The following is a 14,194-nucleotide window of genomic DNA, read 5'->3' on the forward strand; positions in this document are numbered from 1 at the left end:
CCACCCTGCAGGCACCATCCCGGGAAACAGAAGGTAAGAAACAAGCTCAGAGATGTCACAGTCGGTTGGTTTTGTTTTTTCTCCTTTGTTTATAGACTTAAAAACGCGGGGTTGATGGAGGGAGGGCTTTGGGCAGAGCCTGCGCAGAGGGAAGGGGGGACCCGGCCTCTACTCACATGCAATGGGGTCTGGGGGCCCCTGCCTGTCCCCTCCCCTGCTGCCGAGTCCCAGGTGCCACAGCTGGGGCTGGGCTGGGGTGAGGATTTTTTCTCTTTTTTTTCCCCCCATCCTTTGAAACACAAATAAAAACCCAGTAAAAGCAAACCCCACCCCGGAGCAGCAGCCACCTCTGTAAAAATAATAAATATCCTCCGGGCGCCTCGAGCCCCCGCTGAGCCCCCAGAGGGTGGGAGACACTGGGGGTCACCCACAGTGTGCACTGGGGACCCCATGCTCTGCTCTCACCCTGTACCCCCACCTGAGCAGCCCCCACCCCTCCAGGGGGCATTTATGGGGCCCCCAGGGTCGGTCCTGCCCAGCCCAGGCTGCCACTGCAGGACCCCCAGCTCCCCCGTGGCCCCTCGAGCAGCCCCCTGCCCCAGACCCTCCGCTTCCAGTTTAGATCCCAGGCTCCCTGCAGAACTGGGGGGACTGTGGGATTGAGGAGGTGACTCTCCCCTCCTCAAACTACCCCCCCTGCCAGGGTGGCACCGCAGCATCCCCCGGTGGGGAACACCCAGCTCCGGCCCCTTCCTGGCAGGACGTTCCCGGCTGGAGGAGAGGCTTATTGCTTGTAAAACCACGGAGAGAGGGGAGAGCGGAGCTGGCTCGGGGCTCTGCCGGGGGCTCAGTGGGGTGGGGGGTCAGAAAAGTCCCCCAGCACTGACCCCCGACCGACGCTCGGCTCCTTCTCTGCGCCCCGACCCCCGGGGCACCCCCAGCCCGGGCCCTCTCCTGGCACCTCGCTCCCGGGAGCCAGAGGGCTCGGCCACCCCACGCTACTGGACCCCCGTGGTGGGGGGTACAGCCAGGGGACCCCACATGCCCTCCTGGCCTTCCCAGGCCGGGACACCCTTCCCACAGGGCACTGGGCACCGGGCTGGTCCCCACGCCGGCAGCAGGAGGGGATGGAGCCCCGAACTCTAGTGGGGACCAAGTCCCCCCATGCCAGGGTCTCTCCCCCTCGTGGTGGGCCTAGACCGGGCTGTGGTCGGGGGGGGCATCACTGGCCGCCACGGCCACCGCGGGCTCGGGGGTCTCTCCCGCTCTCCTCAGGTGCCCATAGAGCCGCTCCTCCAGGCCACCGGTGATCTTGTCCATCAGCTCCGAGCCAGAGCCAAGCCCCAGGCACCTCCCGGGGCCGGGGCAGTCGTCGTCCTCAGGGGGCTCGGAGCCAGCCTTGGGCTCGGGGGCCGCCTCGCCGGGCTCCTCCACAATCACTTGGATCTCCGGGTCGGGCAGTGCCGGGGCAGGAGGGACCCCATCGGCCGCCTCGGCCGCCTCCTCGTCGCCGGCGCTGACGATGCGGGGCAGGGGGCTGTGGAACCGGGCGTCCAGGGGGTAGTTGGCGCTGTCGCCGCGGCGCAGGGGCGTCCGGTGCCGCTCCAGCGCCGGGTACCGCACGCCGGGGTCGCTGAACTGCTTCGCGTGCTGCCACTGCTTGCGCAGGTGGGTGCGGGAGCGGTGCTTCCCCCGCAGCGGCGACTCGTCGAACTGGGGGTCGTGGCGCACGAAGGCGTTGAACAGCGCATCCGTCTTCTCGTCGATGCTGTAATCCCGCCGGGGCAGCGCCTCCCGCCCCGGGAACATCTGCCCGTACGGCGACCAGGCCAGGGGGCTGTGGGGACGGAGGTGTCCCCCACCCGCTGCGCCCAGGGCCGTGCTCCCCCCGTCTTCCTCCTCCTCTTCTTCCTCCTCCTCCTCCTCCGGCTCCCGGCCCTCGAAGCTCTCGAAGATGGTTCCTTTCCGCCCGGCGCTGGTGAAGCAAATGCGCTTCTCGGAGGCCGTCTGGTCCTTGGGGGGCCCCTCCTCGCCCCCCCGGCTCGGCGCCTCGATGGAGGCGTAGCCGCTGTCCATCTGCAGCAGCTTGCGGGTGCCGGGCTCCGACTCCTCCGTCTTGGACCGACCCCAGAACTTCTCCTCGGGCCCTTCGGCCTCGTCCAGGGAGGAGGAGGGGCAGGGGGCCACGCCGCCGGCAGAGGAGACGCTGTCCCCGCCGTCGCTGCGCACGGAGTCCTGGTCGTTGCTGCGCTCGGAGGCCGCGTACAGCTCCAGCGAGGCGCGCAGGCTCCAGATGTCGTGGTAGGCGCTGGGCTGCTCGGGGCCGCCGGCCTCGCCGGGGCTGCCCGCGCCCCCCTCGCCCGGCTCTAGCCTGTGGGCACCACCCCCGTGTCACGGCAGGGACGGGACGGTCCCAGCCGGCAGCGGGCAGGGAACGTGCCAGCCCGGCCCCTGCAGGCTCCGCAGCGATGCCGTGGTGCCACCCCATGCTGTCCCCACCGCCCTGCCCGTGCCCCACCCCATCCTCCCCATCACCAGCTCCCCCTAGACTCGGTTGCCCCATCAAAGCCTCACAAAGGTGGGAGCCCCCCACGCCCAGGGCAGCACGGGGTCCCACGATGCCTTCCCGGTGCCCGGCTCACCCGTCCCCATCCCCTCTTATCTACTGAAAAATACCTGCCGAGAGAGGGTGGGGGGCTGGCGGGGGAGGGCAGGAAGGGGCCCCCCGCGGGGTGGAAGGCCACGTCGTCGGTGTGGGCGATGTACTGGATGATGTCGGTCTGGTGGGGGTCCCGGTCCTCCTGGTCCATGCTCTCGCTGGCCGCCCGCTGCCGCTGGAACTGCCGGCGCTTGGGGGACCCTGGGGGACACAGGGCATGGCTGGGGGGACAGCCCCCTCTGGCACCACGAGCCCCCTGCCCACATGTGCCCACCCACCCCACACGGCCCTGGAGGGCCCCCCTTGCCCCCACCTCTGGTGTCCAGGCTGGACGCCCGCTGGGTGCTCTCCAGCTTCCACTTCTTGATCCTGAAGTAGGGGCTGGCCCCGTCCAGGCTGGCGTGGCGGCGCAGGCGGGTGAAGAACTGCAGGACGGGGCCCTGGGGGGGGGTCGGAGGGGGCTCCCCGGGGCTGGCACTGCCCACCCCAGCTGCCTTCCCGCTCCTGGGGGCTGCTGCAAACTGGGGGGGGTGGAGGGGCCGTGAGTGGGGCCGAGCGGGCACTCACGGCCCCCCTGACCCCCCCGTATCCTGCTCAGCTCCTTTGTCCGCTCTGCTGAGTTGGGCTGCAGCAGATGCACAAACGTCCCCCGGGGCAGGGATGAGGTGGGGGGGGCAGAGCCTGTTTCTAGTTGGATGCCCACATCTCTCCTCAGAGCCCTGGCACAGAGGCGGGGGGGCAGGGCCGGGATCTGGGGGAGCAGGGAGGGAGCAGGAAAGAACCATTGGGTCTGCACAGGCTGCCAAGGCTGGGGAGCCCCTTCCCCTGCCAGGTCCCAGCCCCCCACCCCAGCACTCACCGAGGGGCCCTCCCCGGAGTCGGAGGAGGCAGCCGGGCTGGCCTCAGTGAAGCTGGTGTCCACGGTGGAGTTGTAGGTGTCCCCGGGCAGGGCAGAGCTGGGGCCCACGGCATGGCTGGGGAGCACCGGCTGGGGCAGGGCCCCTGCAGGGCGCTGCAAGGCAGAGCCTGCTCAGGGGGTCTGCACGATGGTGGGGACCAGGAGGAGCCCCTCGTCCCAGGACCCCTCGTCTCCACTTCCAACAATGCCCCAAGACTCCCACCCTGAGTCCAGCGGTGCCTCCTTGGTGTGCTGCAGGATGCCCAGACCCCTGGCCCCCCGTGTCCCAGCAGTGCCCAGGGCACCGGGGGCTCACCTGGAAGATGGCAAGGCCGGGCTTGGGTGGGGGCAGGCGGGGGGTCATGGCCAGGCTGTTCTCGCTGGACTCGCACTCGTGGATGGTGACAATCTTGAGGGCGGGTGGCGGGAGGTGCAGGTGGGTCAGGCGGGCGTTCTTCAGGTGGTGGAAGTCCCCCTCTGTCAGCGTGTACCTGCGGGACAGCCGGGTCAGGAGGGGCAGCCCCGGCCAGCCCAGGGTCCCCCAGGGGCCCCCAGTCCTGTGCTTCACCTCCTCCCCTTCTCCTGGGTCTTCTTGCTCTGGTCAAAGAGCGCGGCCTCGTTGAAGGAGACGCGGCGGGCGGTGGAGGAGCTGGAGGACAGGAACCGCTCGCTCTCCGCATCCCGGTAGCTGGAGGACGACAGGCACTCGGGGTCCTCCACTTTGACAGTGATATCTGTGGGGAAGGGGGTCAGCCACCAGCTCCCCCCACTGTGGGGCACCCCAGCTTCCCCAGCTGGGGCGTGACAAACTTGCTGCACTCGTGGCCTCGATGCCAGCCCAGAATTCCCTGCTCCCAGCTGCCAGTCCCACTCCACAGCAAGGAATGGACGATGGAGGGCCCAAGGGCTGCCTTACCCCCACTCCCAAGGAGCTGGGGGTGCTGCTGGGGGGGCTGGCAGGTCACTGTGGGCACTCACCCTGCGCTGGCTGCGAGTCATCCAGGTAAGTGGTGTTGGTTTTCTCAGGGTCATCGCTGGCTCTGCGGAGGGAGGAGGGTCAGCGGTGCCCATGCCAGCCCTCCTGCCCCTCTCGCAGTGCCACACCCCTCGGGGACAGCGGCGTCCCCCGTGCCCACCTGGAGTGCCGGCGGTCGGCCTCGCAGCAGCGCCGGCAGATGATCAGGATGCCCGAGAGCAGGACCAGGGTGCCCCCGATGAAGATGGAGAGCAGGGCGAGGAGCAGCACGTACCCATCCTGGGGGGACACCTCGCCGGGCACCGCCTGCCCGGGGCCGAGGGGCTGAGCTGCGGGGACGCGCCGGGGGACCCCGGCCCAGCCCAAACCTGCCCCCGGCCCAGCCCAAACCTGCCCCCGCCGCGCTGACGCCAGCGCCGCTCCCCAGAGCCGCTGAGCCCCCCCCGCGCCGCCCCCGGGCCCTGCCTGCACCAAGGCAACGGCAGCCGGGGGGGCTGAGCCGCCCGCGGCCCCCGCGCCGAGCGGGAGTGGGGACGGGGACGGGGACTGGGACGGGGATGGGGACGGGACCCCCAGTCCTGCCCCACCACGGCGCTCAGGGCTTCCAGCCCTCAGCCGGGGGAAAGGCGCTGATCCGGCAGCAGCCCCCAGACCCCCCAGCACCCAGAGCATCCCGGGGGTGTGCAGGGCACAGAGAGGTGTCACCCACCCCCAGGACTGGCAGAGCAGGGGGTGACAGTGGGGTTGCTGCCGTCCCCACCCGGACACAGACCCCAGCCCCACGGCAGACACGAGAACCCCACAGCTCCCAACGCGCATCCCCCCTCCCGCGGGACCCCGAGGCCGGCGGCGTGGGCAGGGGCAGGCAGGGGCTGCAAGGGCAGGCAGGGACAGGCAGGACTCACCGTGGCGCTCTCGGTCGCGTTGTCCCAGGGTGTTGGGTCATCGCTCATGGTCCGTCCCGGCCTGAGCGTGTCCTGGTGCGGGGGGAGAGAGAGGGAGGCACCGGCCGGGGTGGCGGGGCCGGGCCGGGGGCGGCGGCGGCGGCTCCTGCCCCGGCCCCTGCCCGGCACCGCGGTGCGGAGCTGCCGGGAGGGACCGGGAGGGAGGGACCGGGATGGAGAGATGGAGGGAGGGATGGAGGGAGGGACCGCGATGAAGGGATGAAGGGAGGGTGTGCTCAGGGGGAGGATGAAGAAGGGATGGAGGGTGTGGTCAGGAGAGAAGCAGGGATGGAGGGATGAGGAGGAGGGGACAGGACCGCTGCCCTTCCCCGGGGAGCCCCTCGCCCCCGCAGGCCACAGCTACCCCGCGCCCACCCCCGGACTCGCGTGGGCACGGCCCCCGGAGAGCGGCCGCGGTCCCCACGCCCGGTTGGGGCCGGAGACCCCAAACGGTGGCTGGTGCCGGTGGCCGGAGCCGGCCCGGGGGGGCTGTCCCTGCCCCGGTTCCGGGGTGACACCGCACCGACGTCCCCGGGGAGCCGAGGGGCCAAACGCGGCCCCAGGCCCGCTGCCGGAGGGGTCGGCGCTGCCGGGAGACCCCCGCCCGCGGGAGCCCGGAGCGAGCCGCGCTGGGGGCAGCGGCAGGGCCGGGGGGCAGGTGGCCGCCCCACAGCTCGTGGCGTGGGTGTCGCCGGAGAGCGACGGGTGACGTTCGTGAGTCATCCCGAGAGCGGCTCCGTCACCGGGCGGTCCGCGCGGGGGGGACACCGAGGGGCCGGGGGGGCCGGGCCGAGCTCCCGAGCAGCGAGAGCCACCGGGGCAGGGGTCCCACATCCCTCCGCGGCATCGGCCCCGCGGTCCCCTGTGGGGACCTCGTCACCCTCCCCCGTGTTCGGGGGGGCCCTTCCCGGGCGCTGCCGGGCTCCAGCTCCTGTTGCGGGTCCGTGTGTCCCCTCCGTGCATCCCCTCCGTGTGTCCCCGGGCTGCTGGAGGGGCTGAGACTGAGCTGGGTGGGCGATGCTGCTGTCGGGGACCCCCAGAATGGGCAGGGGTGGGTGATGCTGGTGTTGGGGACCCCCGGAGCAGGCAGAGGTGGGCGCTTGGAAACCGCTCAGAATTAGGTCAGTGAAAAATGTGAATGGAGCCCGTGAAGGGGTGGGGACTGTCACTCGTGGGGACAGCACAGCGGTGGCCGTGTCGCAGCTGGCAGCGAGGGATGGTGATGGCTGGGGCCAGCCCTGGCACAGGACATCGGGGTCTTACCGGGATATCTCCCGGGGCAGAGACCCCCCCCGCCCACCCCGGCTCTCGGTGCACCTCAGGCATCTCCGAGCTGGTGTGATGCAGCACGGGCTGAGGGGACCCACCCCGTGGCGCCCCGGACACGATAAGGCAGGGGTCCCTCCACCGACCCCAGTATGCCGAGGGTGTGGGGGGACCCCGGGCCTGGCAAGGGGGACCCCGGGCGAGAGGCTGCGGCTCCACGCGGAATGGGGGCCCGGCGGGAGGGATCCCTGCCGGGCACCCTCAGGCCCGACGGGGGGGCGCGGGGGGCCGGGGGTAGCTGGAAGAATGTCCCTCCTGTTCCCCATCATGGAGGAATCCCGTCTCCATGGCGACCCGGCAGGAACAGGACGGCCATTGTCTGGAGGAGGGGGCCGGTCCCGGGGCTGTCCCCCCGCGGGGGGACACGGGGCGGGACCCGGGGCCGCCGGTGGTGCCCAGGGCGGGGGCTCGGGGCCGGGGGACCCCGGTGCTGCCGCGCCCACGCACGTGGGAGGGGGTGCGGGGGGGTGTGTCGGGGCTGTGCCCCACGCGTGTGTGAGACCCACGGGGCCCCGTTGGGCCGGGGCTGGGCTGCGGGCGGGGGGGGACCCGCTCTGTCCCCCCTGGGCGCATCCCCCCGCGCCAGCCCGGTGACGGGGATGCAGGCAGGGATGCGGGATGCAAATAGGGATGCGGAATGTGATGCAGGCAGGGATGTGGAGCAGGGACGGAGGCAAGGATGCGGGATGCAGGCAGGGATGTGGGGCAGGGATGCGGGATGGAGACAGGGATGCAGGCAGGGCTGGTGACAGGGCTGGTGACAGCGAGGCAGGAGCGCCGGGGACCTCCAGGCGCGGTGGGGCGTGATAGTCTGCCCTCGGCCGGGCTGGCTCCGTGTGTCGCGATAGGGGCTGTCGCGAGGCGGCGGAGCCAGACACTCACCTACAACCGAGATCGGGGCTCCATCGCCGCCGCTGCGCTCGGTGCGGCGGGGCGGCCCCGGGATTTATGAATGAACCGGAGCCGCCCCCGCGCGGCGCGGGCGTCACGTGGGGACAGGGGCTGCCCCAGCCCTGCCTGTACCCCTGCCTGTACCCCTGTCTGTACCCCTGCCTGCCCCACAGCCCTGCCTGCACCCCTGCCTCCACCTGTCCCGCCTGTACCCCTGCCTGCCTGTACTCCTGCCTGCCCCACAGCCCTGTCCATACCCCTGCCTGTACCACCTCTGCCTGTACTCCTACCTACACCAGCCCTGCCTATACCAGCCCAGCCTGCACCCCTGCGTGACCCCCTGCCGGTCCCAGCCCTGCCCGCACTCCTGCCTGTACGCCTGTCTGCACCTCAGCCTGCACCCCTGCCTGTACCACCCCGCCTGTACCCCTGCCTGTACCCTGCCTGTACCAGCGCTGCCTGCCCCCCTGCCTGCCCAAGACCTGCCTGTACCTCTACCTGTCCCACCTCCCTGCCTGCATCCCTCTCCCACCTCCCTGTCTCCATCCCCGCCCCAGAGCCCTCGCGGCCGGGCCGGGCCCGGGGGTGCGGCGGCCCCTCGGTGCGGGGGCGGAGCGGGGCCGGACCCCCCGGCACCGCGACACCCGGCGGGGATGGGACTACAACTCCCATGAGGCCCTGCGGTGCCGGATGACGCCTTCTGCGCCGGGCGGCGCGCGGGGCACGCCGGGAGCTGTGGTCCGGCGCCGTCCCGGCCTGCCCCGCGCCGCCGCCGCCGCCGCCGCCATGGCCGCGATGTTCCGCGCCCGCCGCCTGCTCCGCCTCGCCCGCCCCGCGCTGCTGCCGCCGCCCGCCCGCGGCTACGCCGAGCCCGCCGCGGGCCCCGCCGCCATGGCCTTCACCTTCGCCTCGCCCACGCAGGTACGGCCGGCCCGGCCCCCGTGTCCCCGCCGCCGCCCCGCCCGGTGCCCGCGGCGGGCTCGGGGCGGGCGGGACGCGGCCGGTGCCGCCGCCCCCGTGGGGCTGTCGGTGCCCGGGGCCGGGGCGAGAGCGGGGCCTGGGGCGCTGCGGCCCCCGCGGCCCGGCCGGGCTGTCCCCGGGCTGACCTTGGCCCTGACCTCGGGCCGTCCCCGCCGCGGCGCTCCCGGGGCCCGCCCGGGGCCGCTCCTGCTCCTGCTCCTCCCGGAGCGGGACGCGGCCGGGCCGCCCCCGCCGTGCCCGGGGCTGCGGGGGCGGCGGGGCCGGCGGTGTCCCCGGGGCAGGGCGCGGGCACAGGGACAGGGACAGCCGGGCCGCGTGGGCCGCAGCGGGGACACCGGCTCAGGGCTCCCCACGCGCTTCCCAGGCTGCTCCCGGCTGTGCCGGCGCCTCTCGCCCACTCCCGACTCCGTGTCTGCGTGTGCCCCGGGAGCTGGGAACGCATCCCCGCTCCCCGTGCCAGGACCCCTCCTCTGGAACCCGGCCCTGCTCCCTGCTGTGCAGGTGTAGCCTGTCCTGGGCACACCTGGGCGTGCTGAACCTGTCAGGAGCCGGGCTGTTCCCTTGGGATGGAGCTGGGATGCTCCCTCTGGATGGAGCCAGCTGCCCACTGCATCCCTGGGCTCTTCCCTGCCACTCTCCATCCCCCCATTCCTGATGACTGTTTTCCTGTGTCCTCCTCGTCCAGGTGTTCTACAACGGTGCCAACGTGAAGCAGGTGGACGTGCCCACGCTGACTGGCTCCTTTGGCATCCTGGCATCCCACGTCCCCACGCTGCAGGTGCTCCGGCCAGGCGTGGTCACAGTCTACGCCGAGGACGGGACGGCCACCAAGTACTTTGGTGAGCGAGGCAGGAGGAGCTGGGGAGGAAAGGTGTGTGTGGGGATGGTGTTCTCAGTGCTTTCACAAGGGAGGCTCTGCCCAGCCACGTGTGCCCTGCTGCATTTCCAGGGATTTCTGCTTTCCCAACCCTGCCAGGGGCTGCTGGAAGCTGCCCTGGGAGCTGGAGCTCTATGGGTTGGGGTTGGGTCTTGGTTCTGCTCAGGCTCTCTGGGAACATACCTTGCTCCAGCTTCCCTTGGGGTGGGAACTGAGGCCCTGAATGTTGGGAACGTGACAGGAGGGTGCCAAGGATTTGTTTTGGGGAAGGGATGGTGGAGGTGCCAGGGGTGAGCCCCTCTGGCAGCCCTGGCTGACCCTGCCCTCTGTGCCTCGCAGTGAGCAGCGGCTCCGTCACCGTCAACGCCGACTCCACAGTGCAGGTGCTGGCAGAGGAGGCGGTGACCATGGACATGCTGGACCTGGCTGTGAGTACCCCGAGCCCGGGGGGGCTCCCCGGGGGGCTTTGCCCCCTGCTTCTCTACTCTGGTTGGCTCAGGAGCTTCCCCTGCCCAGACCAGGAGCTGTGCCTGCACCCCCATCACTTGGATCAAAGCCTCAGGGCTCCAGGGAGTGGGAACTGTGCAGTCATTCACCTTCCCCAGGCTATTCTCGCCCGTCAGACAGACACTGACCTTGTCCCCATCCCCTCTTGGGCTCCAGAAAGAGCTTTTCCCTGCTGATAAGGTGTCTGGGGCCAGCACAGCTGTGTTGGCTGCTCCACAGGGCCCCGGGTCAGTGTCTGTGGGGTCAACAACTGCAGTGGGAGGGAGGGGGTGACTCTGGGGCTGTAGAATTGTCCCCTCTCCTGTGGTGGTCTCCCAGTGACACATTCCTTGTGCCCCTCTGTTCAGACTGCGAAATCCAACCTGGAGAAGGCCGTGTCAGAAGTGGCTGCAGCGTCCGATGAAGCTGCTAAAGCAGAAGCTCAGATTAAGGTAGAAGCCAACGAAGCCCTGGTGAAGGCTCTGGAGTGATTCAGGTGAGGGTCACCTGGGGCCTGGCTGAGTGTCCAGACCTGCTTCTGGGGACAAGTCCTGTGGGGCTGCTGGGGTGGGCGAGGGGTGGTGCCCTGGCTTCTGGGGAGCAGTGACTCTGCAGCTGTCCCTTGCTGGGGTCAGGCCTCAGCTCTGAGAGGGCCTATGAGGGTCCTCAGCCCAGAGCTGAGGCAGGGCCACCAGATGGCAACAGGGCCCGGGGCCAGGCCGGGCTGTGCCCGGTTCAACCCTAGTGCCAGGACAGGCTGGGAGCTGCTGTCACTGCCAGGGCTTCACTGGTGCCCCAGGTCCCCCCAGGACTGGCAGTGCTCACGGGCAGCTCGGGGGCAGGCAGGGGGTGCCTGGGCAGTGGCCTCTGCCCTGCGTGGCCTCTGTCACGGACACTCCCCTAAGACAAACAGCTTCAGTCTCGGGGGAGGTGAAGCCAGGCTCTTACCTCATGGCCCCTTTTCCCTCTGCCCTGCTCAGACTGTGCCTCATCCCTCCCATTCCCACGTGCTGGCAGTCGGGGACTCTGTGGCAGTGTGTGCTGTGCTGGGGGTGAGTCACTGAGAGCCTCCGTGAGCCCCGAGCACAGCAGGGCACCGGCTCCCACTATCTCCTCATCTCTGCTCCGGGTGCTCTTTGGTGCTCTTTGGTCCCGGGGAGACTGGCTCGTGTTTACTCTCAGCAGTTGAGCAGCTGGAGCAGGGCCAAGCCCTGGGGTCGGGATCCAAGGCCCAGCCAAGCCCCCCCTCAGTAACCCAACCCTGCTTTGTGCATTGCAGGAATCCCACCGTGGGTGCAGAACTCCCAGCCTGTCCCTGTCCTGCTCCCCAGCTGCACAGATGGAGTGGGGCGAACGGAGGTGGAGAAAACGTTCTCATCAATTAAAAGGAAATGCAACCCCCTCTCGTGGCACGTCACCTTCTTCCCGCACAGCGATTGCAGCAGAGCTGGGATCAGCTCCCGGCTCCTGCCCCGGCCTGGGGGCTGGGGGGCAGATGCACCCAGGGAAGGTGTCACTAGCGCTGCCCTGGGGATCAGCCGGGCATTCCCAGGGCAGATCTTCCCGCACGAGGCTCATCGGGCAGGTTTATAACCCCCTCCCGGTGCTCCAGCCACCTCCACCTCCAGTAGTCACCTGGACAGCAGGATTAAGGCAGCACAGGAGTACAGGTCTGTTCCAGAGCTGTTCTGTCCTGGTTCCCTGCCCCACCACTGGCTCTGCCTCGGCCTCCCGGCTCCGGCGCTGCAGGAATCCCCGTTGACCGGACTGTTCCGGCACGGTGCTGCTCACAGCTGGGCAGCAGCTGCCGGGCTCTGCCCCATCCTCTGCTGCTGCTGGCACACGGAGCAGGGAGAGCTCCCCCTGCCCCCAGAGACTCGGTGCAGAGGGAAGCAGATGCCGTGCGTGGTGGGAATCTTTCCTGCTGGGGGCGGCTGTGACTCTGCTGCAGTCGTGGCTCACCCGGGGCTCGCTGGACGCAGCCCTGTCTGAGGAGGCTGCTCAGGACTCACCACAGCCCAGGGAAGGCAGGAGGGGCTCCAGGGAAGCAGGAGGGGCTCTTCCCAGCCCCAGAGCTGCTGGGAAGGGGCGTGTTTGAGTGAGGGGATGGCTCTGCCTGTGCCAGGCACCGGGGATGCATGTCCTGCCCACGGCACCAGATGCTGCCAGGCCCCTCGCTCGGTGCCTCCCTCCCCACGCCCTCCCAGAGGGATTTCGGGTTCCCTCTGCTGTGCAGAGCTGCCACGCTCTAATCCCCTTTTCCCTGCCGTGTTCCAGCCCGGGAAGGTGCGTTGGCTGCCTGTGTGGGCAGCAGCTCTGGGGAGGTCACTGCTCCAGGGAGGTCACTGCTCCGGCCTCCTGCGGGCCCCGCGCGGCTCCCGCTGCTCCCTCCCGGAGTGGGGCACGGCTATTTTCGGTGCTGCCACCCAGGATGTAATCTTGGCTGCCTCCTCTTCTCACCGCCACCTCCTCCCCCTCCTCTTGCTCTCTCTGTCTTTCTCTCCCCCCCTTCACAAGTGATCAAAAATAGAGCCCGTGGTGTTAAATTTCTCACTCTGTGGCTTATTAAAAGCCTCCGAGTGCCTGACGCGGAGCCTATTTGAAGCTCAGCCGACTTCCAGCTCCTGAGCTGCTCCAGTGCCTTTTCCCCTTCCCCTCTCATTCCCTTTCTTCTTTTTCTTCAAAGGTCAGACGTTGTACCGAGCATGAGCAAATCCTCCGAGTCGGGGCTGTGCTAATTAAAACATCTCGGGAATAACGGGGGCCGGCCGGCTCCCCTCCCTCTCCTGCTGCCCCTCTCTGTCCCCGGCTGCTATTTCGGCTGCGTGAGCCTCCCCCGGCACACGCAGCCGTGCTGACGGAAGGTGGCTGCCTCGGGTTTTTCATCTAATGGAAGAGCGTTGGCGAGGCCGGGAAGCTGGGGAAACGGCCAGCTGCTATTTTTAGGATGGGAAAAAAGTGTCTCCGTCAGCGTCCTCTCACCAGCTCTTCCCACTGCCTTCCGCCAGCGCCGGGGGGGCCGGGGGGGCTGAGGAATCCGGCCCTGCCCCTCACAGGGTGCCCTTGGCTGGGAGCTCCATGGCCTGATGGCTGCTGGGACTTGTAGGCTGTGTCTGGGGGGAGCAGTGAGGGCACCTCCAGTTCTTCCATGTCCAGAGACCCTGAGACAGTGCCCCCGCTCTGTCCTGGGATGGGGCCTCTCCTGCCCTCGTGGATGCAGGGAAAGGGCTTTGTCCTGAGCCAGGACCGGAGCAGCCCTGGCCGGCGATGTCACAGCCCTGCTCGCCGTGAGCTGCACTTTGGGGGTGCAGGGCCATGTGTGGGTGATTCACTGAGCTCCTCCACACTCCCAGCCCAGCCCACTCCCCACAGGGACCTCCTGCTGCAGCCTTGGCTCTGAGCCCCTCACCTCTGCCTCTGGCCCTTCCCCTCCGGCTCTGCAGAGCCACGTTCTCCTCCCCCAGCTCCTGCTGCCCACGCCAGAGCCGCCATCAGTCGCGTCCCACTGGATGCCATGAAAATGGGCTGACTGGGGGCAGGAGATGTGCAGCTGTGGCTGCACCGGAGGCAAAGCCCTTCCCTGCTCCTGGCTCGCTGTACTGGCACTGCAGGGATGAACCCTGCCAGGGGGCAGGGAAGGGGGAGGCAGCTCCACGGTGTGGACCATGATGTGATTCGATGGGTGAATCTCCCTCCTCTCTCCCCGAAACCAGCCTGGACTGGGGAGATGGTGGCACTGGCCTGGCACTTGGCGGTCCCTGGAGTGCTGGCACCTGCCCTTGGGCACCACAGCCTCTGTTCACAGCAGGGCAAAAGGCCTTTCTCCACCTCCTTTTGGGGTGATGGGTGCTGGGGTAACTCTGCCTTTGGGTCTCTGTCTCTGCTGGGGGCATGCAGGGCTGGGAGCATCTGCACAGTGCAGTGGAGTTATTCCCAGGAGCCTGGGGTCTGTCTGGCTCCGGCTCTGGGCTGGGCGGTGGGTGTGAGAGGGAAGAGCTCCCCTGGCCGTGGCGGGAGCGGGCAGGGGGCCGGCATTGCCCCCCTCCTCCTCCCCTTCCACCCAGGGCTCTCGCCCGTGACTCGCATGCTCTGCTGCCAGATGGAGGGTGGGGAGCGGGGCCGGGAGCGCTCGGAAAGTGAAGCATCACGGATTCTG

General features: G+C 69.4%; 2 protein-coding genes across 2 annotated transcripts; one reads left to right on the top strand and one right to left on the bottom strand.

The window, feature by feature from the left end:
• Positions 1–69: 69 nt before the first annotated feature.
• On the bottom strand, positions 70–8,133 carry CBARP (CACN beta subunit associated regulatory protein). Its single transcript, XM_017834358.1, has 10 exons — positions 7,686–8,133; positions 5,439–5,510; positions 4,694–4,839; positions 4,536–4,597; positions 4,126–4,291; positions 3,874–4,048; positions 3,519–3,671; positions 2,973–3,180; positions 2,677–2,860; positions 70–2,371 (listed from the first exon to the last, which is right to left on the bottom strand). Exons 2-10 carry the CDS (start codon positions 5,484–5,486, stop codon positions 1,195–1,197), a joined length of 2,319 nt encoding a protein of 772 aa, XP_017689847.1. The 5' UTR covers positions 5,487–5,510; positions 7,686–8,133; the 3' UTR covers positions 70–1,194.
• Positions 8,134–8,480: 347 nt separating this feature from the next.
• Positions 8,481–11,440, top strand: ATP5D (ATP synthase, H+ transporting, mitochondrial F1 complex, delta subunit). Its single transcript, XM_017834392.1, has 5 exons — positions 8,481–8,615; positions 9,361–9,514; positions 9,892–9,980; positions 10,407–10,534; positions 11,318–11,440. Exons 1-4 carry the CDS (start codon positions 8,481–8,483, stop codon positions 10,527–10,529), a joined length of 501 nt encoding a protein of 166 aa, XP_017689881.1. The 3' UTR covers positions 10,530–10,534; positions 11,318–11,440.
• The last annotated feature ends 2,754 nt before the right edge of the window (positions 11,441–14,194 follow it).

The sequence above is a fragment of the Lepidothrix coronata genome, unplaced genomic scaffold, assembly GCF_001604755.1.
Source record: "Lepidothrix coronata isolate B3197 unplaced genomic scaffold, Lepidothrix_coronata-1.0 Scaffold233, whole genome shotgun sequence".
NCBI classification, from domain to species: domain Eukaryota; kingdom Metazoa; phylum Chordata; class Aves; order Passeriformes; family Pipridae; genus Lepidothrix; species Lepidothrix coronata.

Excerpts from the sequence above, each read along its gene's own strand:
- CBARP (XM_017834358.1), bottom strand. The coding sequence starts at position 5,486 with ATGAGCGATGACCCAACACCCTGGGACAACGCGACCGAGAGCGCCACG. Across the intron at positions 4,049-4,125 it reads ACCCAGGAGAAGGGGAGGAG|GTACACGCTGACAGAGGGGG; the intron begins GTGAAGCACAGG and ends GCTGTCCCGCAG. Across the intron at positions 2,861-2,972 it reads GTCCAGCCTGGACACCAGAG|GGTCCCCCAAGCGCCGGCAG; the intron begins GTGGGGGCAAGG and ends TGTGTCCCCCAG.
- ATP5D (XM_017834392.1), top strand. The coding sequence starts at position 8,481 with ATGGCCGCGATGTTCCGCGCCCGCCGCCTGCTCCGCCTCGCCCGCCCC. Across the intron at positions 9,515-9,891 it reads GACGGCCACCAAGTACTTTG|TGAGCAGCGGCTCCGTCACC; the intron begins GTGAGCGAGGCA and ends TGTGCCTCGCAG. Across the intron at positions 9,981-10,406 it reads TGGACATGCTGGACCTGGCT|ACTGCGAAATCCAACCTGGA; the intron begins GTGAGTACCCCG and ends CCCTCTGTTCAG.